We start from the raw sequence: 26,018 nt of genomic DNA, 5'->3' as shown, positions 1-26,018 counted from the left end.
AATCGACCGCCGAGCTCACGAAGGCCCGAGCAACAGAGGACTGGGGCCAGGCAGCTCAGCTGAGTGCCGATCTGGCCGATCGGGACTCGCCCTCGGGGCTCGGTGAGGGACACAGCAGCCGGCGGTGGCCATGGCGCTACTCCAGCGCGGCGGCTGTGGAGCCGCCGCCACGATGAGCCTGAGGCGGCTGGTGCTGGGGCCCCAGGGGCGGGTGAGTGAGCGAGAGGGGCGGCCTGCCCCGGTCCCGCTCGCCAGGCAGCTCCTGCCCCGGGCCGGGGTCTTCCCCCTGCGCAGGGCCCCGCAGCGCCCCTCCGGGTGACCTGCCCCGGCCCCGGCTGCGGCCCGGTTCTGTGTGTCACCGGGACCTGGGCTCGACCCTCGGCGACCAGTGCTCGGCTCGGCTCTGCCCTGCGGCCCCGGACCCCGAACATCGCCTGGCTAGTAACCCGCGTCTCAGCTCTTGGCCGGGGTCACTCCCGGCTTGCAGGCTTCGCTCTCCCACTGCGTGGCTGTTTCAGTTATTCTTTTTCCTGAGTGTGTGTGTTTTGCGTTTTCCCAAGCTGAATCTCATTTCTATTTTATCTGTGTTTCTAGTCCGAATAGATTGGTCCAATAAAAGATATTACCTTACCCACCTTGTCTCTCAGGTACCCTGGGACCGACTGGCTACTACAACACTACTGCATAGATCCCTTTGTGTTTCTTCTGTGTCCTCCCTGATGTTTGTGAGATCTCCCAGTTTAGTGTCCTCTGTACAGGGCTCGAATTGTGGGGAGGAAAGACTGGTGGTAGTGGCAGGACACTCCCAAGCTGTACCCGCAGCTGAGCTCTGGTCATTTGAGATGGCAGAATGAGATGCTTCTCGCAGCAGGTGTTCAAAATATGATTGTTGCAGGCTCTTTTGAGCCAGGCTCTTCTGCAGGAGTTCCAACACACTATGCATAATAAGCTTGTGCCTCTGGCCCAGGATCGCAGAGTTATATAATGATGTCTGGCTCTAAGCATTCATTAGAATTACATTTCTAGCTCACATGGTTGCAAAGGAAAGCTCAAAAATATGATCTGAGTGTAACTGATGGAGTTACGTTTGCTTGTGTCTGCAGTCAGCCCTCCAGTAGAGAAAGAAGCAGCAGCCACTAGAGCCATGAAGGAAGCCACTTAGCCCTATGACCATCAACACAGCAGAGATGGCCCCAGCTGCTTTGGGACAAGAAGAATTGAGGGACTAGCTCTATAGGATTGGCCCTCTTGGTGAGGCTGGGGCTTGGCATGCACTTAAACGTTAGGTCAACATAGCTGTGTCGGTCAGGAGTGTTAGAAAATCATAGCTCTTACTAATCCACAGTGAAGATGCAGCTATGTAAATGGAAAAGTGCTTCTATTGACTTAACTAACTTCACTCACCCAGTGTAGGCTGCATCTACATTACAGGGTTATGTCCTCATATCTGTCATAGCTATACTAGTATAGTCTCTGTAGTATAGACATCTTAGATCTCTGGGATCTGTTCTTTCCCTTGAGCCTTTTGGCTCTATAAGACAGATTGGGAGGGAAAAATCATGGTACCTCCCAAATGCTGTTCATTTGTGTCTCCAAAACGAGATACCACTCACAATAGATTGTATTGGTCTATCATTCACCTTTGCTTTTCTTATATGTTTTGATAACGGTGAACGTTCACGATGTTGATATTTACATTATCATCACTGGACAAATGGGCTGCTCATCATCAGGCATTGGGATGAATGGGGCAGTTCAGACCACTCTGAACTATTGTTTTATGTTTCTGGCAGACTCAGGCAGACATTGTTCCATTGGTTTACACCACTCATTTTATGTTTTCAGGGTTTTCTCCAGAACCATAAAGGCTACCATTTTTTTTTAATGGAAATTAAGATTCTGGATGACAAGAGGGCAAACTCAAAAAAAAAAAAAAAAAAACTCAACCAGAAAAACCCAAACCACTGGGTTTCTGACTTAGCCCAGTTTGAGTCGTGTTCATTGATGCCATTTATCTCCTCTTCCAGATGCTATTAAATAACACTGGATCCTAACAACAAACCCTGTAGTTTCTCACTAGACATTTCCCCCACCACTTGATCATGTTCATTTTCACTTTTTGTTTGCAATCCTTCAGTTAGTTTTTAATCAACATGACAATATTTATACCCAAACCCATATTAATTAATGTTGAAGTAAGATCTTGTGGAACTTTGCATTCCTTCCTTTCTGTCTTGCATGCATTGAAGCCGAAAGGATTATTATTCCAAAAACGCCACTGGGGCACAGAAGATCAAACAATCTGCCCTATATAGTGGGTCACCAAAAGGATTTGAGAGCTTTTAAGACTTTTGTGGCAAGGTGGCTGAGGCATTCCAACTGCATCACCTAGAGGCTTGCTTGGCGACATCTCCCATTCCCCCTTAGCCGTTGGAACTCACTGAACAATGGCAGTTTCCAATTTTTAGGCCTAAAAAGGAGATTCTTTCTCTTTGAACTCGAAGGTCACCAACTTAAAAACACTACACGCTTTCCCACGTCACTACTGATTTTGATATGCAGGTTACTATGGATACTTTCTTTGGAAGATGTATCTTTTATATGGTAATTTATTATGCTTTTGTTTTAAATCACTCTGTGTTTTCTATACTGGTTACTGCTGGTGTATTTGAATGCGGCTAAATTTTAGTTACTCCATTTCTAAGAATGTACCTGCCCTGTTGCAGTAGTGGTATTGGAGCTCCCTCCTGTTTGCAAGTTTTTGAAGATTATACTTGCATGTGCTGTACACTTTTTGCTCTAGTATGTGCTTAACCAAGCAATACAATAATTTAAGCTTATTGCTTTGTTCACATTTAAGTGTTCAGCTTCTTCCCTTGTTTTGATTTTCACTTTTTGAAAGTTACAGGCTTTGCTGCATCTGTCCCCTTTCTAGGGACTGAGACCAGAAAATGTTATTTTCCGGTCTCCATCTGCTGATTGCCTATGTCTATATTTGCATATTATTGTACCTGAAAACAAGAGCCAAAATTCTGCCATTGGATGTGTGTTCATAGCTCCCATTGAAATCAATGAGAGTTGAGCACAAACTTCCAAGGATGGAACTTGGCCTTAAATTAACAGGTAAAAAATATACCTTTCACAGTCGTTCTCTACAACTCTTGTAAGGCCTGTAAATTATTAACTTTTTGCCTTCTGTATGAAGCTAATATAAGCCCTATCAGCTCTCAAGAGATGCATACCATCAGTTATCCCATACATATTAGCACATTTATGATTAAAAGGGTAATACAGTTCTGCTCTGTTTAGGTGTGTGAAAGCCATGTGTGTAGCCAGTACAGAGCATCAAGTTCTTTGCCAGATGAAAAGAAGGAGTTTCTGCAAAATGGACCTGATTTGCAAGATTTTGTGTCTGGAGATTTTTCTGATAAGAGCATGTGGGCTGAGTATAAAGGCAATTTAAAACGCCAGAAGGGAGAAAGGTAACTGTAGCTTTAAGAAATTACATTCTACTCTGATGTAGTATCATGCTTTGTTTAGTACTTGATATCTCTTGTATTCTACTGTACACAAATACCTGCGTATATCATATAATTTTTTGTCAAGATGTGTGGTACTGGAATGGCTACTTCACGCTTCATTTTGGAAGGAATGGTCATTTGAAGAGGGGAAAGCATTAGTTTCCCATATGAAATCTTTAAGCATAACATGCGGAGATAAGATAGCTAATAATAATTTCAACACAGTTGATCAGATTAACTGTTACGAATACAAGTAAAAAATTGGAATACCTAAAACACCATTGGCAATATATTTTTATTTTCAGTGTCTTTGGCCCAAAACATAGGGAATGGTTCCACTTACATAGCTCTATTTTAATTATAGCTGGGAAAAGAGTCACTTATTTGATTCATAAAATGTTACTGGAGATTCACAGAACTAAATAAATCACTTATGATTTTGGCGAGTTTGATTTTTTTTAACCTAGCCCTGAATGTATTCATGCCAGAGACAGGTTGCACCACAGTTGTTTGTGGTTTATTAACAAGTAATGAGTCTGTAAATTGGTAATGCCCAGAATCATTCTGTGTAAAGGCAGTGGTAATATCTGAAAGTCTCATCCAAAAGTAATGTAATCTGCTCTTATATATGTTTTGCCCTACTTTAATATAGTAACTGTAGAACTTGTGTTGGAACTTGTCCAGTGTTAATTGCTAATTGCTTTAGTACACTAAATAATAAATGACAGAATAGCAGCCACCCATCTTTTATATAACCCCTTTTATTATGACAGTCTGTGTTAATCTATAAAATTTGGTTCTGATCTGAAAAAGTGACTGTAAAATGACATTTGGGAGCTTTATGTTTAGTGTCTCAATGATTTCCAGACCAATTCTGCCCAGTTTACAATTTAAGATGATGATTTTTTTTCTAACTTCCAGCTACACAAAATCAGTTTGAAATCTTAAAAACAAGCTGGATTCTTTCTGGCTGATGCATCTCCAACAATAAAGAGTTTGCAATCAAACCTTGTCCCCTAATCCTGTAAAGAAAATTATGTCGGCAAAGTTTGCTTTTATTTACACCCATGAAACTCCATGAAGGCCAGGGAAGTTCCACCAGTGTAACAAAGGGCAGAATATGTCCCATTCTATGGCACTGACCAAAAGTTTTTAGCTATCCATACTGAACTGGTTGTGTATTTTGAAAAATGCACTTTAAACAGTATTCTCGATGAACAGTAGTAGCTATGATTCCGCTGGTGAAATAGCCACCAATATACCTTGAAGGCATTGGAGTGTTTGTGCCATGAACAGTAACAAATTATAAATATATATCAGTGGGAACAATATGCCCAATTTGTGTTTTTGATAAATTGTTGGGAGTTTTTTTATTTTTGTTTTTGTATGTAGATAGATTCATGAAGACTAAATTCAAAAGCTGTGAAAAACAAAATGAGCCACCCTTTCAAAATTTGCTAGGAGTTTGTAGTAGCTGTGTAATTATATTGCCAATGTCTGAATTACCATACATAGCATGGCAGTAAGGTTAGTGATCTTAAGCCCTATAATTGTGGATACTTCCATCTTAGCTTGGTGGCAGGCTAATAAATGAGGATGGAAATGAGGAGTATGGTACTTTTTTGAAATATATTAATGCTCATTTATGAATCGTGACCAGCTTCAAGGAATCTTTCATACCCAGAGACTGTAACAAAGTAAAGTAGATCTATGAAATTAAGTGATTACATGCAAGTAATTTATTAATCCTTATATTTGCTTGATATTATTCAGGCTGCGACTTCCTCCATGGCTAAAAACTGAGATTCCCATAGGAAAGAACTATAATAAACTGAAGAGTACACTGCGAAGTTTAAATCTTCATACTGTAAGTCTAATGCCTGACACGTTTTCTTCTAGGAAGAAAGCAATGTTTTCATGATGTGAAATTCACCCGTTTGCTCAGGAGCAGCAAAGAGCCTATGCATCACTTATGCCTTTGTGGCTTTAGTGGGAACATATGATGCATAGGCTTTGTCCTCTGCTTTTGCACAGGGGTGAATTTCACCCATGGAGAACAAGGGAAGAAACAAACAGTAGAACACTGGACATTTTCCCTGCAATGATCTTAAATATGGTGTTGTGTTTCTCAAGTCCTCTAAGAAGTCAAAAGATTATCAGTGTGTCTAATTTAAGTGTAAACACTTGTATAATTTTTGGGACTGTATATTAATAATTCACATGAAAAGAAATTCAAGAAATGTTTGTGTTCTCTATTAAATATGCCTCCCCACTAATGGAAAGAGACAGAAGATGTAAGACAAGTGTAAAATTCTTTTCTTCAGGAAAAGATTGTTCTGTAATATATCACAGATCTTGTGAATTTTTTATGAACTTTTTTATTACATCTAAAATGTGCATAATTAATGCAATTTAGAATATGCAATTCTGACAGTTATAAAATTAATATATGGAGATATACCTATCTCATAGAACTGGAAGGGACCTTGAAAGGTCATTGAGTCCAGTCCCCTGCCTCCACTAGCAGGACCAAGTACTGTCCCTGACAGTTATTTTGATGAGCAGTTTTCAGGAAGTTGTGTAGTTCAGAAGCAGAATGGTGTTGGGGTTAAGACACAAGATTGGGTGTCACGTGACATATGGTCTCTTCCCAGCTCTTCCACTGACTGGGGCAACTCACTTAACCTATCTGTGATTTAATTTCCTCCTCAGAATTTCAGTACCGGTCTCAGAAGAGAGGACAAATTCCTTTGGTGGAAGGTGCTATAGAAATGCAATTTATTATTATTATTAATGTCATTTTCATTATAGGTGTGTGAGGAAGCACGTTGTCCCAACATTGGAGAGTGCTGGGGAGGGGGTGAGTATGCTACTGCTACAGCAACTATCATGGTAAGTCAATAACCACTTCTTACAATAGGAAATATATTCGGTTGGTAGCAAATTTGGGTATACAAAAATCTCCAGTGTAGTGGCCCATGTATATTATGCTACAGTGCACAACAAATCTCTCTCTTCAACAGTATTAATAATTGATTCTTTGAAGTAGCATATTCAGTAGTTTCTGAGCTGAACAATACAAAGTTTAAAATATAAAGTTAACATAATCTTTTCTTATTTCAGTTGATGGGTGACACATGTACAAGAGGATGCAGATTTTGTTCAGTAAAGACAGCAAAAAATCCACCTCCATTGGATCTTAACGAACCCTACAATACAGCAAAAGCTATAGCTGAATGGGGCTTGGATTATGTTGTATTGACATCTGTAGACCGAGATGGTTAGTATGTTGTCAGTAATGTCTTCCAGTGTAAGCTCCCATGCACACTATGCAGAAGTTTTAGAGTCCTCAGTCAGTTTGGGTTATTAGAGGTATATGGTTTAAACTTTTATGTGATTGATGAAAGGAATGAATGACTTAGAAACTTTTCAGAGATTACAAAATCCTCTTCCTGACTAATCCTTACTCCCCTACTTCTGATGCAGGCAAAATACACTTAGAAGACATACAATTATGTAATTGGTTAAACGTTGTTTCCTTATGGAACCGATTCAGTCTATTTGAGTAGAACCTAATTTAAAAAAAATATTGCTACCTTGCCACTAAGGTTGTAATGGTTCTTTTGTGCTGTTGCTATCTTGGTGGAAAGACTGTATCAGAAAAAGAGTGTTTTGTATTCCATTGAAAGACCAATAGTTTCTAACCATGGCTTTCAATAAAAGAGCAGGAACAATTTCTTTTTGTGTACATTTCTCTTTTAAACTACCCCTGTGGGAGAAAAAAGAAATTAAACCATATAGATCTGTGCTAAAGTTAAAGAGGCTAAGGTAAACTCATCTATAATCAGGGAGATTTAGAATGAAGGTTCTGACTCTGTTCTAACCAACCATACTTAGCCTGGATATTGTAAGAGTATGGTAGCATACCTATTGTACAATTTAGGCATAAGTAGTAAGTTAAGGGTGGAATTTCAGCTTTAATTTAGAATTGCTTTACATTTTTGTGGTTAGATTAGACTCTTAACATCAAAGCCATACAGAATTACACAAAAGTATTGTTTTTAATGTAAAAATACCAAATTATTGCATTGTTTCTAGATATTCTAGATGGCGGAGCAGAACACTTTGCAAAAACTGTATCACACTTGAAGGAAAGGTACATTATTAATTTATTACTATTAATTATTATTCAGCATTTATGTTGTGGTAGTGCCTAGAGGCCAAAAGCAGACTGGGCTCTATGGTGCTATTTGCTGTACAAACATGTAATAAATGGCAGTCCTTACCCGGAGAGCTTACATGTCCACTCCTGGATTTTTCATCCTCGCTTGTGTAACACTGTTAGATTAAATAGATAGGCAGGAATGTTCTCCTGCTGAATTTCAGTTTATCCCAGATTCTTTTAAAAATTAAGCACTAAACTGTTTCTTTGGACCACACATTTAGAGCAGAGGGAAACATCTATCCATTTTTTGTGGATGTTTACATTTTAATGATAGGGTTCTAGCACAGTAATAATGAGTTTGGGAAAAGATAAAAACCTTTGTAATTGGGTTCCAAAGATAATCTGATTTATTTTTCAGCTCTGACCTCTAAACTTTGCCATTTTTTACAAAGAGGTGCTCTCTGTGACCCTGATTCCACCTTTAAACTTTCCCATTTACACCTTCTTCTACTTTCCACTTTTTACATTGTGCCAGCATGTCATTTTGGTAGCATGTTTGCATCTTTGTTAGAAGGTTGTAGATTTAATTCCTGCAGCCTGACTTGGGCATTTGCCTAATACTTACCCTGTAATGAGGACTACAGGGACTCACTTCAAAGTCTATAACCAGTATTTCCTTGATTACCTGGAAGTGTTTCTGTATAGCAGTGGTTCTCAATCTATTTACCACTATGGGCCATGTATGCAGCTCTCTGTTTTGTGGGCTGCATCTACACAATATATACTACCTGTATGGCCCTGAGGATGTCACATGGACCTCAGCTGTGTGCTGGTGTACTGATTGGGCCGCAGGTTGAGAACCACTGCTGAATAGTGATGCAAAGTACTTCTCCATCCAGCTTGGAGGAGCCAAATTCCAGTTATTGGGGAACTGGATTAGATTCCCAAATAACAATTCAAAGTATTTACAGTCCATTAGGTCAGATGTCCCCTCCGTCATTAAGAAGTTCAGAAGTTCAAATCCTATTAAAAATCTTGCTAAGTGTAGTATGGAGCAAAGATGAAGAAAATGAAGTTCACATGTAACTTGCACTTAATTTGAGCAAGTCTGGTGACTCAGTAGACCATAGAAATGGCTCTGATATTATGTTCGACTTATGCAACATTCATTTTATTTCGTGCACTAGTCAAAGCAGGAGTTGCACCTGTACAGTAATTCCTCACTTAACATTGTAGTTATGTTCCTGAAAAATGCAACTTTAAGGGAAACAATGTTAAACAAAACCAATTTTCCCATAAGATTTAATGTAAATGGGAGGGGTTAAGTTCCAAGGAAATTTTTTGGGGGCAGACAAAAGGCATTATATACTGTACAGTTCTGTGGTTGGGAAGTGCCCCTGGCTTACCTCACACAGGCACAGCCCGCTGCAGGCAAGAACGCTAGGAAGCACCTTCGTAGCAGCAGCAGCAGTTTCCCTTGAGAAGAACAGGCGCTGACTTTGCCAGGGGATGCTACAGGCCCGCCTTTTCCCATTCCCGCTCCACTCCAGGCCCACCTCTTCCCACCCCCATTGCATCTCCTCTCTGTAGCACGCCACATCCCTGTTTCTTCCCCACACCCCAGAAAGTCCTAAGTGCCGCCAAATAGAACTTTCTGGGAGGGAGAGGGAGGAGCGGAGACGCGGCGCTTCTCCGCTCCTCCCCCTCCCTCCCAGCGCTTCATGCTTAGGACTTTCTGGGAGAAAGTGGGAGGAGCAGCCACCAAACAGGGGGGAAGCACTGGGAGGGATGGGGAGGAGGTGGAGAAGAGGAACTTGTGCAATGCTCCCTTGTAAAGTCGCTGCTCTTACACAGACTCTTACAAGCAATGGACAGAGCAGGCAGCCAAACGACGTTATAAGGGAACATGTTCCCTAAATGAGCAGCGATGTAACTTTGAAACAGCGTTAAGTGGGAGGACGTTAAGTGAGGAGTTACTGACTATGTTTAGAGTAAAAACTAACTCTCAAGTATTTTCAGTGCTCCACTGTTTTAGATGTTTACCTAACTTAACTTTACTTTGTAGATTTAAATATCAACATCGTAGATTTAGAGTTGTTTTTAAAAATATTGAATTTTGGTTTCTTTTAAAATATTCTGATATTTTAGTATCATGTTATTGAAATATTTGATTTGAGCATCAGTAATAGAAATACCACGAGCATGTTCATTTTTCAATCTTTGTTTTTCAGGAATTCAAAAATTCTAGTAGAATGTTTAACCCCTGATTTTCGAGGGGACCTTAAAGCAGTGGAGAAAGTTGCTTTGTCAGGACTGGACGTATATGCCCATAATGTGGAAACTGTTCCAGAGTTACAGAGGTGATTAAAGGTGATCTATGTATATAAACAAATAGTAGGATGTATACAGTTAGCGGGTATTCTGTAATGTTCTTATGAAAGCAATATTTAGATCAACCAACATTAAACCTTAGCTATAGGTCCCTTTAACTCGACTCATTGTTAGTACATATATCACTTACACTTATAAATAGTAAAAATCCTATGTACCTTATAATAAAATAGCATCTAAAGTTAAAAATTAAAAAGTAGACAATACAGTTCTATCTACCATAATTTTTTAAGTAAATTTTTCAATGAGAAGCTTGTCTTATAAAAGAAACAGGAAAGGAAAAATAGTGATTTTAACAAACATCAGGCTAGATCTGTTTCATAAGAAAGATAGCATACAAGAAAGATACATGTGATTACATTAAAACAAAATTAGTTTTTTTCATTTTCATTTGCTCATTGGACCTCTTTTTGGAAGGAAAGAAAATTTACTTGGTAAGTCAGTCCCTGTACATTTTTTTTAGCATGTATTCAAACCTACCTGGCTGCATAATTGGAGCACCTGGAGCACCCACAGAGTCAGCGCCTATCACTATGGAATTATGTTTTCAAAATGAGGATGTATTTATCACACTTTGGCAAATAGCCCACAGCATTTCTCCATCATCATTATGTCTCAGTACCACCAGTGGGAGCCAAGTCCAGTTGTCTTCATAGAAAAGTTATGTTACACCTCCCAGTGAAACTTCCAGAATCTTCTGCTTTCTTCCCTCAATAGGCACGTGTGTTGTACATGATTTTGACCAGCAGAGGACTACCTATCTTGTAAAGTAGCAGATTAAAAGTTTTATAGACCTTAAAAAGTGGAGTCAACCAACTCCTTTTCTTTGAGTGACCAGTGTTTTTCTACCACACAGGAGGGTCTCCAAGTACAACTCCATATCCCCAGCCATTGGCCTTTTTTCCTAATAACTTGGAAATTCAGAGTGATATCATCACACTCTGAAGTCTCCAGCTATACTGTCTAAATTCAGCTTAAATATGGGTAGGTCATATCCACACTGCTGGTCAAACTGTGTAAACTGAATTAGCGCAAACCAGTTTTAATGTATGTTTAAACCTCCTACTTTTAATGTACACTAAAACTTCCCCACATAGACTGTTCTTAAGTGGCTCCAACTAAATTTTCATGTAGACTTCAAATACAACTCTGTCAGGGCTGTTCCCCAACACAAGCAAAACAGTTTCATCTTTACTATTGTTGATTTCTTTGCAATATGATAGAGCTTGTTGGCCCTACAACCATCAGGGCCTCAATACTAGAACTTGTACAAACACTTGATAAATCCTCGCCCTAAAGACCTTACCATATAAATAGACAGTGGGGTTCTGCACAGAGCAGCTTGCAGGACTGGGGCCTAAGTAGATACTTATATGTGTCCTACCACTGTAGTATCTTCAGCACCTTTGCTACTCCTTGGGCCAGATTCCCTCTCGTACCAAGATATACTCAGCACAGGAAAGAGTGAGTGCAGGGAGGGCCGCTGTCAGAGACCCAGTACCAGCTCCCGGATTCTCAGGCTGTCCCAGCCCTAGGGACCATATACCTGCTCAGAATTTTCATAGGGCAGTGGAGCTCTCCTCTGCCCCCTACTTAGCCCTCTGTGCCCTATTATGCCTCTTCCCTTTCCTGACACTTCCCCTACAGTGGAAATGGGGGCAGGGTAAGGTGGGGAATGGCATTAATGATAGCTCTGTCAACTTTACTCCAGTTCCATTAGGCATATTCTCAACTGGTCAGCTGTGAACCAATTATATTCCTGTTGCACTGCTGGGGGTTGGAACTGGGGTTGACAATCTGGCCCCTAGTGGTTAGCTAGAGACAATTTTCTGCAAAGCTGGGCTCACAGAGCAGCAGCACTTTGGTTGCATCAATCACAAGAGAAAGTAATGGAAACATTTTTTTTAAAGTGAAAGCTTGGTTTTGCAGGAATTGACAAATATTTTAGAAAGTTGCTAAAATCTCAGTCCCCCTCATTTTTTTTGCACCTGTGATTTTTCCAATGTCCTTTATCTCATGCATATCTGTGTTTTGTTTTGTTTTCCTATGGTCAAAACAATATGAATATTTTTAAAGGAAAGTACGTGATCCTCGGGCCAATTTTAAGCAGTCCTTACAAGTTTTGAAGCATGCTAAGAAGGTCCAACCTGATGTAATTTCTAAAACCTCCATTATGCTGGGATTAGGCGAGACAGATGAACAAGTATATTCAACAATGAAATGTAAGTTGCATAACTTAAGTATATGTATAAGTTCTACCATGTTGGAACATAACTGCAAGCATGGGCATTGCAATATAACTAAAATGGACGCACATGCATATAAGTTGGTCTGTTGGGAAAAATTGTTTTCTAACTTTTTTATGCAATAAGGTTTTGTTCAATTTAAAAATTGAAACTCTGCAAGAACTGTTGTTTATACTGCTTTCAAATCAACAGGAATAATTTCACTATCAGAGTGCTGCAAGGGCCTGATCAAGATGTCATTGAAAACAATAGGCATCTTTCCATTGACTTCAGTAGGAGTTGGATCAGTCTTCATATCATTTAATGTTCATAATCATTTCAGGATCTCAAATGTGTACATGTAATGGATGTTTTATTTATTTCATTGTACTTTTTTGTTTTATAAGTAACATAAATGATTTTTTCTTGTTTGCAGAATAATTCTTTTGATTTTCATGCACAGATTATTTTAATTATTCCTCTTCCCTGAGCTGCAGTACCTTCTTATATGAACTTTTGCACTTACCTCTAATTTTTGAGAAAAATAAAGATTAATATAATGTAAGTAGAACCCTGTATAGGATGAAATTCGTGAATTCCATATAATTCCCCCCATCTCCACCCCAGGACAGGCTGCAGGCCTGTCCATCTACAACTGCGCTGTGGCATTTCCAGGCAGCATGAAAGTTAAGATTCAGTGTCTCCTGCCTCTAAGACACATTTGTGTCAGCATATTTGGAGCCAGGGTTTAGCCCACCTCCTTTGTGTGCAAACCACCCCCATATATCCATCCGGTTGGTCTGATCTTGCTCTTCTTCCCTCTCAGTGGCAGGAGTTATATGACATGTGAATTTACTAGGGCTATCGATTAATCGTAGTTAACTCACGCAATTAACTCAAAAAAATTAATCGCGATTAATAAAATTAATCATGATTAATTGCAGTTTTAATCACACTGTTAAACAATAGAATACCAATTGAAATGTATTAAATATTTTGGATGTCTTTCTACATTTTCAAATATGTTGATTTTTATTACAACACAGAATACAAAGTGTACAGTGCTCACTTTATATTATTTTTATTACAAATATTTGCACTTAAAAATGATAAACAAAAGAAATAGTATTTTTTAATTACCTCATACAAGTATTGTAGTGCAATCTCTTTATCTATTTATAACTGACCTCGGAACCAATTGCAAGAGTGGGCTGATAAAGTTTGCGGATGATACGAAGGTGGGAGGAGTTGCAAATTCGGAGGAGGATAGGGATATTCTGCAGGGAGACTTGAATGAGCTTGTGAATTGGAGTATCAGAAATAAGATGAAATTTAATAGTGAAAAGTGTAAGGTGATGCACTTGGGGATGACTAATAACAATTTTAGTTACAAGATGGGGACGCATTGGTTAGAAGTAACGGAAGAGGAAAAGGACCTAGGGGTCCTTGTAGGTCGCAGGATGACTATGAGTCGACAATGTGATGTGGTGGTGAAAAAAGCCAATGCGGTCTTGGGATGTATTAGGCGAGGTATATCTAGTAGGGATAAGGAGGTCCTGCTTCCGTTGTATAAGGCGCTGGTGAGACCTCATTTGGAGTACTGTGTGCAGTTCTGGTCTCCCATGTTTAAAAAAGATGAACTCAAATTGGAACGGGTGCAAAGAAGGGCGACTAGGATGACCAGAGGAATGGAAAACCTGTCGTATGAAAAGAGATTAGAGGAGCGTGGGTTGTTTAGTCTGACAAAACGAAGGCTGAGGGGGGATATGATTGCTATCTTTAAATATATCAGAGGGATAAATACAAGGGAGGGAGAGGAATTATTCCAGTTTAGTACTAATGTGGACACGAGAACGAATGGATATAAACTGGCCGTGGGGAAGTTCAGGCTTGAAATTAGACGAAGGTTTCTGACCGTCAGAGGGGTGAAATATTGGAACGGCCTTCGAGGGAAACGGTGGGGGCGACGGACCTGTCTGGTTTTAAGATTAAGTTAGATAAGTTTATGGAGGGAATGGTTTAATGGTAAAACATAGTAGCCAAGGAAAACCAAGCAATGGTACGTAAATAGCATAATGGCCAACAAGGGCCAGGCTAGAGACTCTTGCCTACATGCTCGGGGTAGTACTGATCGCCATATTTGGGGTCGGGAAGGAATTTTCCTCCAGGATAGATTGGCTGAGCCTCTGGAGGTTTTTCGCCTTCCTCCGCAGCATGGGGCAGGGATCACTATCAGGAGGGTCTCTGCCGATTGAGGTCACTAAAACACAGGATTGGGGACTTCAATGGCAGAGTCCAGGGAAGGGTCATGTGGCCTGCAGCATGCAGGGGGTCAGACCAGATGATCATAATGGTCCCTTCTGACCTTAAAGTCTATGAGTCTATGAGTCTATGAAAGTGCAACTTACAAATACAGATTTTTTTTTGTTACATAACTGCTCTCAAAACCAAAACAATGTAAAACTTTAGAGCCTATAAGTCCCCTCAGTCCTACTTCTTGTTCAGCCAATCGCTAAGACAAACAAGTTTGTTTACATTTACAGGAGTTAAGACTGCCCTCTTTATTTACAATGTCACCAGAAAATGAGAACAGGCATTTGCATGGCACTTTTGTAGCCGGCATTGCAAGGTATTTACATGTCAGATATGCTAAACATTTGTATGCCTCTTCATGCTTTGGACACCATTCCAGAGGACATGGTTCCATGCTGATGATGCTCGTTAAAAAAATAATGCGTTAATTAAATTTGTGACTGAACTCCTTGAGGGAGAATTGGATGTCCCCTGCTCTGTTTTACCCACATTCTGCCATATATTTCATGTTATAGCAGTCTCGAATGATGACCCAGCACATATTCATTTTAAGAACACTTTCACTGCAGATTTGACAAAACGCAAAGAAGGTACCAATGTGAGATTTCTAAAGATAGCTACAGCACTCGACCCAAGGTTTAAACATCTGAAGTGCCTTCCAAAATTGGAGAGGAACGAGGTGTGAAGCATGTTTTCAGAAGACTTAAAAAAGCAACACTCAGATGCAGAAACTACAGAACCCGAACCACCAAAAAAGAAAATAAACCTTCTGCTGGTGGCATCTGATTCAGATGATGAAAATGAACATGCCTTGGTCTGCACTGCTTTGGATTGTTATTGAGCAGAACCCGTCACCAGCATGGACGCATATCCTCTGGAATGATGGTTGAAGCATGACATATGAATCTTTAGCGCATCTGGCATGTCAGTATCTTGCAACTCCGGCTAAAACAGCGCCATAAGAACACCTGTTCTCACTTTCAGGTGACATTGTAAACAAGAAATTAGCAGCATTATCTCCTGCAAATGTAAACAAACTTTTTTTGTCTGAGCAATTGGCTGAAGAAGAAGTAGGACTGAGTGGACTTGCAGGCTCTAAAATTTTACATTGTTTTATTTTTGAATGCAGGATTTTTTTGTACATAATTCTACATTTTTAAGTTCAATTTTCATGATAAAGAGATTGCACTATATTACTTGTGTTAGGTGAATTGAAAAAAAACTATTTTTTTTTAACAGTGCAAATACTTGTAATCAAAAATAAATGTAAAGTGAGCACTGTATAATTTGTATTGTGCTGTAATTGAAATCAATATATTTGAAAATGTAGAAACCATCCCAAAATATTTTTTAAATGGTATTCTATTCTTGTTTAACAGTGCGATTAATTGCACAATTAATTTTTTAATCACACGATTAATTGCAATTTTTTTTAATTGCGTGATTAATCACAGTTAATTATTTTAATCTCTTGACAGCCCTAGAATTTACCAGTAGTGAAGTAGTTTCTTCACAGAACCATTTTTGTTCTAAGCAGATGTTCATGCTAACTGTAATTGCAATATTGAAACAATTGAAACAATTCATGCTTTTCATTGTACTTCACTATGGGACAAATCCAGCACCCAGCTCTAAAGCTAGGATAGACATTGAGAAGGGGAGGGGAGGAGGAGCTATACAGAACCTGATTCCTCAACCCTCCCATGGATCAGAAGACTACACTAGTTGCACTAAACAGCATTTTTCAGCAGCTGTGTAGGAGGAGGCTGGATTTGTTCTTAATGACAGAGTATCACTGAATCCAAGTTTGGTATAAATTAGTTCTACCCTGTATTGATGTCTTAGCAGAGAAGGCATATGTGCTTCCTGAGGCATCAAAACTAGCATATCCCACCAAGGACGTAGAGCTGGTGGAAGATATTGGCAATTCCCCTTCAGTTTATTCTTTCTTCATTAGAATTGTATGCATAATTTCAGCATCAGTCCTCTTGTAACTGTGGACTCAGATGAAGCATTTTCTTTTTATGTGTAGTTGGTGTTGCAGACTGTGTCAAATTAAGAGTCTGACCTAGATATACTAATAATCATCATAATTTTTACCCAAAAGGAAGTAAATAATGAATGCAGCTAGAACATGAAAGCTCAAAAATTGAGAAATATGGACATTAAAGGTAAACTGCAGAATGCAAGAAGAGGAATTCTCATCCCTGCATTTAATTACGGGATCTTATAAATGGAGTGAAAAGTACTTTACAAATAAATAAAAAGATACAATTCAGGCTTCAAAAGCTGACAGTCTAAACAGGTAATATGAAGACAAGTAATAGAGAGTATTGGATACAACCAGAAGCAAATGTTTGCTGGTGATACTTAGCACAGGTCAATTACTTTAAAAAAAAATCGCTATTTTAATACTTCTGAGGAGAGGAATCAAGTTTGTAGACCTCATGCAAGAAGTGAGTTTTTAGGAAGACATCTAGGCATGAGATACTGGAGGCACATGGACCAAGCTAGAGAGGAGTAAAATCAATTGCTTTTAAAAATATATATACATATCTTAAATACTATACACATTTTTAAAAAAATCAAATAAAAAGCTGTATCTTCACGGTTCAGTGTGGGCAGAAACTCCCCAGTGGAAACTATGGGGATGGCAAGAGATTATCAGATTTGTTGTAAATTGTACTTCAACAAAATGCCAAAATTAGCCTAGTCTAATGAAGTATCAGGAAAAATGTCAGATCCCGCTGAGAGACAGCCACATCAGCCACATTCACTCTTAAGGAGATAGTAAAACTGCTTGAAATCAGTTTTTAATATATTTATTTTTATTTACTAAGTATCTTGTTGTTCTAAAATATTAATACCTAAATTCTGCAATTTCTCTTTAGCGTTTCAGTCATACCCTCTGATGCTATGTATTGGAGGGTAGAATTTAATCCCTTATTAATGAGCTAAGGAGTGACTTGCACTCAGAACTGTATTTTAGGTAAGACGATTTTTAGTCAGTGATGATACATCATGATTCTGTCACCTGCTAAGAAGGCACTTTTCTTTTTTATAGTATTACGTGAGGCAGATGTCGACTGTTTGACCTTAGGACAATACATGCAACCAACAAAACGTCATCTAAAGGTACAAATGCCTTGAATTTACTGGAAGCAGACTATGACCTGCACCTGATACCATTGTTCCCCTTCCCTTGTCAGAATGATGTCTCATGCCCATCTACACACCTTCTCACTATATGTCAGCTATGGATGTTTGAAGAGGACTCCGCTCAGATTGGGTAGCCATTCTTGCTCCTCCCCACCTGCCTTTTCTCAACAGTTAATCTGCTCTTCAGTGTGAGGCTGTTATGGGCTCCATGTTAGAAATTCCTGCCTGATGAATATTGTGAAATGTATAAATCCTAAAGTAATTAAGAGTTTCATCTTGCCACATCCTGTCTGAATGTAGAGTTGGCATTCCAGTTCATTAACATTAATTATACATTTCAAAGTTATTATAGACTGAGCAGAATTATTTTTTTCCATCCAGGTTGAGGAATATGTTACCCCTGACAAGTTTAAACACTGGGAAAAAGTGGGAAATGAGCTTGGATTTCATTACACAGCTAGTGGTCCTCTAGTGCGCTCCTCCTATAAAGCAGGTAAAGTACTGAACAATGTTAAATTATTATGAAAAGGTACAGATGTAAAGTAATTATATCAAAAGCTCACAATAATGGTTCTTTGGTTTTTTTATACAGCAAATATACTGTCTTTTATAGTTCCTTTAAATGGGTTGCTATTACTTGAACAATTATGATGCTGCTTTTATACTCACATTTTATAAGACTATTATTATTTAGCACTACACTTACTGCTCCAGGTATGGATTTATTTAAAATGTTGTGTATAATTTGCAACTTTTGCCATTAGCTTCTGAGCAAAGTGGGCTTTAAAACTGCCCTCCCTCATCTGTTGTGTCTTTTGACAGGGCTTCAGAAATAAGCCATTTTAATAACTGATTTTTCTGTTAGAAAGTTCAGTGTACTAAATTACAGCTAGCACTACCTGAACTAACATGTAGGCCCATATTCTCTTGTTGTGCGTGGGCAGCAGAAAAGAGCCAGTTGCAGTTCTATGCCAGCTCCAGAATAATATAGAGCACCTTTCAAGTACTTACACCTCACAGCACTGTGTAAAATAGGGAGAATTCCATTTTATTATTGGATATGCTGAGACACAGGATGTTAAATAACTTTCACACAACCAAGCACTAGCAGAGTTGGGGAAGACAACCCAGGAGTCCTGACTTCCAGCCTCATGCTGTGATTGTTAGAATTCCTATTGGGTAGGTTTGGATTTTCTAGAACATTGGCCACAGTATGACTACATGTATACTGTTTTATTTGTTCTGTTTAATCCCCAAAGCAACTAAAACTGATTTATAGGTATTAATTTTCATTTTAATTAGGTGAATTTTTCTTGAAGAATTTAGTAGAGAAAAGGAAGACAAAGGTCATCTGAAGGTGGAAGAGGACCCATTTTAAGTCACCTACAACTTTAAAGATTCATTTTTTCATAAGTTCATTTAATTCCAAAAATATAGCATCCCACATCATGGAATGAAGAATGAACTTAATATTTCTAGAACACTGCTCCCTTGACAAAACAATTGACATTAATTCGCCTAGTTCTTCTTAGTCTCTATAAAATTACAGCTACAAGGTACTTTAGTGTTCAGTGAATCATCAAGAGCCTTAGCCTTAGAATGTATCAAAACAGAGACTCTGATTTGGTGAGCAGGGGAATTATGAGGAAAAAATAAAGAGAAATGACATATATATGTAAACAAAAATGGATGGATTGTGAAATCTGGTATAGTGTATTAAATGCTGAAATAAAAAAAATCTTGCCACCTGCTGCAGTGGAGTTGTGACTTTTTTCTTCTTCTAGGAGTGCCACCTCTACATTTTTTATTTACTGGGGACCAATACTTGTTAGTTTGAAATGTATGGAATCTTGCTAAGATGTTGACATTTTTATATTAGCACTTCACATCCTGTCTTTTCCTCCTCCTCCCCACATTTTCACTTTCCACCGAGCCCCTGAGAGAAGAATGAACCTGTCTAAAATTATACTCCTGAGGGAATTCTGTGCTAAAAAAATTAAACATTCTGCATACAATATTTTAAAATTCTGTGAAATTCTGCAAATTTTATTGGTCAATAAATAAATGTGGAGGTTCCAGCATTGAAGTGGGGAGCACAGGCCCCTGACTGCACAGTGGTGGGAGATCACCTCCAGCTACTGCCCTAGGACATGCACTCGGCCAGTGCAAGGGCCAGACCTGCCCCAGAAACACCCTGGGGTCCTGCCTCTCCATGCCAAGCACACTAGATGTAGACAGGCAGGCCTAGCCCAGCAGGATCCAAGTGTGGAGGGGCTTAGTGTGGGGAGATCCAGGTGTAGGGTGATAGGGTTCTGTGTGGGGCAGTCTGGGTGCAGACAGCTTGGTGGGGGGGGGCGGGGTCTGGATGAACAAAACTCATGGGGAGGGGTTCTGGGTGCAGAAGCAATGGGACGCTGCAGGAGGGGTCCAGGTGAAGGTGGTTAGGGCTCAGCAGCGGGGGGGGCCTGGGTATGGAGAGCTCAGCGGGGGGTAGGGGTCTGGGTGTTGGTTTGGTGGGGCTCAGTGGGGTGGGGATCTAGGTGCAGGGAGCTAGTCAGGGTGGTCCAGGTGCAGGTGGAGTAGGGCCTATTGGGGAGGTTCAAGTGTGGAGGAGCAGTCTGGGTGCAGGGGTGGGGTCTAGATGCAGGGAGGTGGGGCTCAGCCAGGGTGTCTGGGTGCAAGGGGGCTCCAGCTGCAGAGGGTGAGGCTTGTTGGGATGTGGGTTTGGATGTGGGCTCAGTGTCTGGAGGTTCGGGGTTAGGTGATGAGGCTTAGCAGGGAAAGCTGGGTATGAGGTGGGTCTAGATGCACAGGAGTTGGGCACACAGGGGAGCAACTCCCTGTACAGTGACCCCTCCCCCCACAACTGAGGAGCGATCGCGGCAGGAAGCGGGCGGGGGGGGATGTGGAGCTTCCTGCAGCCGAGGGGTTTCTGGGGGTGGGTCTGACCCTGCCCTGGATGTTCCTTGCGGGGGAAGAGGAAGTCCCATCCTCCCCAGCCCTGCCGGGAATAGCAGCTAAGCCTGGCACAGGGTAGGAGCCACTGGCTGGGGCATCCCCAGTTCCGCCCCTCTCGCACTGATTTACCTCTCCACTGGCTGCTCTGGATAACCAAAACAACGCACCTGTGCTACTGGGGAGCGGTGCATGACCATTTTTGCAGCTTCCCTATCAGAAAGTCATTTTTCTGCAGAGAAGCAAAGAAATCTGCGAGAGACATGAATGCTGTGCACACCCAGTGGTACAGCATTCCCCCAGGATTAAAAATTAGGAATGGTTAAGTCCCTGCTTCTCAGCTAATTAGCATAAAAGGTTGCGTGCTTTTATATGGGAACCTCATAGCCCTCCTGTTCCATGGCCTTCCCTGGGTGATCTAGCCCTGATTTATTGCATTAGATGGTGTGGTGTTAAGTTAGTAGGATTTAAAAACTGATCATCCAAGAAATTAAGTCATTTTCATTAGTAGGCAATAAAATGCAACAACTAAAGATTCCTATCTTTTTCAGAATTAGTTATGTAAATAGGGTTTTTAATCTGCATGAAAATTCATCATTGTAGCTTTTGGCTAATTGTTACAAGCGGTGTGTTCATTCAACCAGTAGTATTTGATATAAACACCAGAAATATAAAAAGGACTTAGCTATAAGGCTATCATCCAGCTATGAAAAAAGGACATTACACAATAACTAAACTGTTTCTCTCCCCCCCCCCCTCCATTGTCTGAGGAATGATGATGCTGGAAAGTGTTTCCAATATTATTTCATGTTTGAAGTATTTTATGAAATCAGTGGTGGGTGGATCTGAAGGTTTAAGATATCTGTTTTTCATGCTCTCACTCAACCATTTCTGATACACAGCTTTTATAATTTGAATCTCTACCATGAACCCTGCTAATACAATGTTTGTAACAAAGTTTACTCAGGCCTGCTTCTTAAATGGAGAGGCTTGGTAATTCAATTTTTTAATATTAATTACTTGTTACTTTAGATTAGTATTTAAAACATATCTATTTCAGAACTTTTGCGGACACACACACACAGTAAAGATAACGGATGACAAACTTCCCCTCCTCAAATCAGAATTTCTTCAGCCACTCCACTTTAGGAAAAGCCTTCCCACCATACTTGTTCAGAGTTTTCTGTATATACACCAGGCTATAAAGGCATAATACTCATTTCACTTGAGGCCAATAAACTGGGAATCTTGTTTTGTTAGCTATACAGCACAGGCAAGTTTAATATAACTCTATACATTACTCTGGCATAACCAATCAGAATCTCTAAGTTATACCTCATTTAAAGATCACTTACATATAACAAGCTCAAGAAACACTTCACCACATGCCAGTTTCAATTTCACGAGGTCTCCCTTATGGTTAAATATTTCCAACCTTTCTTAAATTTTGTTGCTGTACCAGTTTTCTGTGCACCATTAAAATCCTAACCTGAAATCTAAACAGACTTGTTAGAGTCATAGAACTTCCTCTCACTTGCATTAAGGTAAATCCCAACCAGCCCCACTAAAGGCAGTGCAGCTACACCAGGTGTAGATAACATAAGCAAGAGGAGAATTGGATTCATTGCTTTTTGAGTGCAGGTCAATAATCCCTCTACACTTGCTGCAGTGACTACTTGTCTGATGCATGGCCAGAAAGGGTTAAACATCCTGCAAAATAAATGACTCAGATTCAACCCTTAAAGACATGTGGGGAGATAATATTTGTGTATTTACATATGTATGGGTAGTGGTCAACAATGTAATCAACAATCCCTGTCTGTGCTGTATTCTGATAATTCAAAGAACATCCTAGCATTTAAAAGAAGTGTAAACACAGGGTATCTCTGTATTCATCTCTCTTTGACAAGTATAGCAAATCATCAGTGAATGGTAGAGGAACAGGCGATTGTCTTATGTTAAGTCATGCAGCTAAGTACTGGTGATAGACCCACTTCAAAGATGCCCTGATTACCGATTGTTCCCCGATGGACTCCAACTTGTCAGACAACCTGAAATTGTATAAAAGATCCTTGGGTGCTGATCCTTTTTTATCTCAGATCTGCTTAAGCTTCATCAGGGGATGTTTGAGTCGCAAGATGAGATCCCAGTTAAGCTGGTACACCCTGGATATGATATTGGGCATTGGATTATAACCTATGAACTAAATTCTAAAGGAACTCTTTGCAACTACAAAGCGCACCATCTCTGCTATGTATCTGAACCTCAAGAATTGAACTCATGTCTGTATGTATACTGATCTTTTAACCATACTCACTCCCTTTTCTTTTAAAATAAATTATGATGAAATAAAATTTTCCGAAATCATCGTATTTGACTCGGGAGGCCTGAGGCTGGGTTACTTTAAGGGAACTGTGTTATTGGTTTCTGGGCAACCAGTGAGGTAATAAAGAAGTTGTTTTATACTGGCTTGGCACATTTAAGTATTGAAAATATCCATCACCTTTGGGCATTATCTGCCCCATTTTTTGAGTGACGACAGCTGGCTCCCCTGGAACCCTGGTCACAACTGGCTATGCACTATGCTTTAATTTTGTTGTTTTCAGTGAGTTTGTGAATCAAGATATTTTCAAAATTGTAAAAGGCACTTGTATTCAGTCATTTAAGAACTCATCCATGGGAACCCGGGTGGGGGGACGGGGGGAGTTAATGGATTTTTGTCATCACTGGCAGAAGCCAGAAATTTTGCTGAATATTTTTTAAAAAGCCATCGTTTGACCAAGTCTGAGGAGTTTCAGCCCAAACAGAAAAAATAAAGAGTTATGAAAAGGATGAAAACAAGATTTCAGAAAAGAATGGCCCTTTCAATTTTTAAAACTTTGTTTCTAAAATATCTTAAAAGCACTATGAGCATATAAGCTCTTTGGGCAGAGACTGTCCCTTGCTTCTACCTAGCGGAATCTGGCCTGTTGTGATAAACGAGTCAACAAATTTACCCAAATTGTGGCTTCAACTGTAAAATGCATGTAAAAGTTAATAAGATGTTACAATAACCTATAATAGCAAATGCTGAAGGGAAAAGGTACCAAAGGGAGAAAGAATAACTAAATTAATCTAAACAAAAAAGGCCAGGTTGATATGATTCCAAGACTGTGCTGAAATTATACTTATTAAAAAACAGGAGACATGGAGCCCAAAGTTAATGACTTAAAATTGATATTCCATCCATCGCTCCTTTTTTGGGTTCCTAAAAAAGATTTTTGTGAGAAAAGTAGGAAAGAACAGACTAATGGAGCAAGCTTTACCATCATGGCTGCCATCCCCAGCACGTCCTGGGACCCCGGGGTTTGTCAGCCTGATCCCAAATGATGTCCTGTACAGCAGGGGCGTAGCCAAGGGTGGGCCTGAGTTGATTTATCATCCAGGCCCACCACCCCAGGCCCAACCCGCCGCAGCGGTTGCCCCACTCCCCCAAGGAGCAGGGTTGGGGAACAGGGGCTTGCAACCCCCCACTTCCCGACAGACGTGCTGCCCAGGTGGAACAGGGCAAGCCCCCGACCCTGCTCGCCAGTGGGAGTGCCAGGCTGAGCAGGGCAAACCCCGAGCACCCGAGGGGGAGGGAATGGTGGGAGAGGGCACACATTTTTCCAGGGCCCCTGGCCACAGCATCTATTGCCCCCCACCAAGGGGCTGGAGGGGGGAGGGGTAGCCATGATCGCTCCTACACTTACCATCCTGTCATTGCCCACCCACTCTAAGTCGGGGCCCACTCAAATGTCCCATCCTTGCTATGCTACTGCTGTACAGACTGGGCCAGAAACAGAGGGGGGACGACTAGCTGTCGCCTTCAGCCCCCAACTAAAACCTCTCCAGCGCATCATCAAAGATCTACAACCTATCCTGAAAGATGATCCCTCACACTCACAGATCTTGGGAGACAGACTTGTCCTCGCTTACAGACAACCTCCCAACCTAAAGCAAATACTCACCAGCAACCACACATCACTGACCCAGGAAACTATCCTTGTAACAAAGCCCGATGCCAACTCTGTCCACGTATCTATTCAGGTGACATCATCATAGGACCTAATCACATCAGCCATACCATCAGGGGCTCGTTCACCTGCACATCTACCAATGTGATATATGCCATCATGTGCCAGCAATGCCCCTCTGCCATGTACATTGGCCAAACCGGACAGTCTCTACGCAAAAGAATTAATGGACACAAATCTGACATCAGGAATCATAATACTCAAAAACCAGTGGGAGAACACTTTAACCTGTCTGGTTATTCAATGACAGACCTGCGGGTGGCTATTTTACAACAGAAAAACTTCAAAAAACAGACTCCAACGAGAGACTGCTGAGCTGGAATTGATATGCAAACTAGATGCAATCAATTTAGGATTGAATAAGGACTGGGAATGGCTGAGCCATTAGAAACATTGAATCTATTTCCCCTTTTAAGTATTCTCACACTTCTTATCAAACTGTCTGTACTGAGCTATCTTGATTATCACTTCAAAAGTTTTTTTTCCCCTCTTACTTAATTGGCCTCTCAGAGTTGGTAAGACAACTCCCACCTGTTCATGCTCTCTGTATGTGTGTACATATATCTCCTCAATATATGTTCCATTCTATATGCATCCGAAGAAGTGGGCTGTAGTCCACAAAAGCTTACACTCTAATAAATTTGTTAGTCTCTAAGGTGCCACAAGTACTCCTGTTCTTTTTGCGGATACAGACTAACATGGCTGCTACTCTGAAACCAGATGACATTGCCACTCATACCAGTTCCAGCTGAGTCCCAACCACTACCTGAGATAAAAGGGGATTGGACAACAGCAGCAACTCCAGCCCCTCTCACTTAACTTCTTCTCTTTTCCCCAAAAGAACAGTTATTACCATTTTACTATTACGGTATCTAATTGACTGTCCAGTAAGGTTTTTTTCCTTCTAAAAGCTCTCCAACTAAAGGGAAAGGGAACAAGGAATGTTGTTAAAATGAAAGCCATAATATTTAACAGTTATAGCATGTGAAAGTTTTTTTCCTTCTTTTCTGTATCTTTAATAAAAAATTTAATGGATTTTTAATAGTGTATTTCCCAATGTAGTAAGCAGGCTGAGATCTCAGTATATCAAACTCTGAACCTTTTGTAACACAGTTTCATGTTGTACAGTGACCAAGTTATGTGAACATCTTTGGTCCTATTTTCCATCTAAATCCATATGACAGGCCCCCTATCACCACACTATTTGAGCACCTCACAGATTAATTTTTTCTCC

General features: G+C 40.3%; 1 protein-coding gene across 2 annotated transcripts; it reads left to right on the top strand.

Moving 5' to 3' along the window:
* Window positions 1-55: 55 nt before the first annotated feature.
* On the top strand, window positions 56-19,525 carry LIAS (lipoic acid synthetase). 2 transcript variants are annotated; one of them, XM_034771085.1, is made up of 11 exons: window positions 56-211; window positions 3,310-3,482; window positions 5,295-5,388; window positions 6,333-6,413; window positions 6,645-6,801; window positions 7,620-7,677; window positions 9,918-10,046; window positions 12,154-12,299; window positions 17,680-17,750; window positions 18,156-18,267; window positions 19,077-19,525. In XM_034771085.1, the coding sequence occupies exons 1-11, from the start codon at window positions 131-133 to the stop codon at window positions 19,127-19,129; spliced, it is 1,155 nt and encodes a 384-aa protein (XP_034626976.1). In that variant the 5' UTR covers window positions 56-130; the 3' UTR covers window positions 19,130-19,525. The 2 variants fall into 2 exon arrangements, with proteins under 2 accessions (XP_034626976.1, XP_034626977.1); XM_034771086.1 differs by lacking the exon at window positions 56-211 and adding an exon at window positions 1,938-2,604.
* Window positions 19,526-26,018: the final 6,493 nt, after the last annotated feature.

Source organism: Trachemys scripta, chromosome 5 (assembly GCF_013100865.1).
Source record: "Trachemys scripta elegans isolate TJP31775 chromosome 5, CAS_Tse_1.0, whole genome shotgun sequence".
Lineage (NCBI taxonomy): Eukaryota > Metazoa > Chordata > Testudines > Emydidae > Trachemys > Trachemys scripta.
The sequence above is the reverse complement of the archived record's forward strand: the minus strand, read 5'-3'. Positions and strand labels throughout refer to the sequence as shown.

What these genes read in the sequence shown, in the direction of transcription:
- LIAS (XM_034771085.1), top strand. Translation starts at nt 131, where the DNA reads ATGGCGCTACTCCAGCGCGGCGGCTGTGGAGCCGCCGCCACGATGAGC. An exon ending in AAACGCCAGAAGGGAGAAAG is followed by an intron (nt 3,483 to 5,294) that starts GTAACTGTAGCT and finishes GATATTATTCAG; the next exon opens with GCTGCGACTTCCTCCATGGC. An exon ending in GTATCACACTTGAAGGAAAG is followed by an intron (nt 7,678 to 9,917) that starts GTACATTATTAA and finishes TTTGTTTTTCAG; the next exon opens with GAATTCAAAAATTCTAGTAG.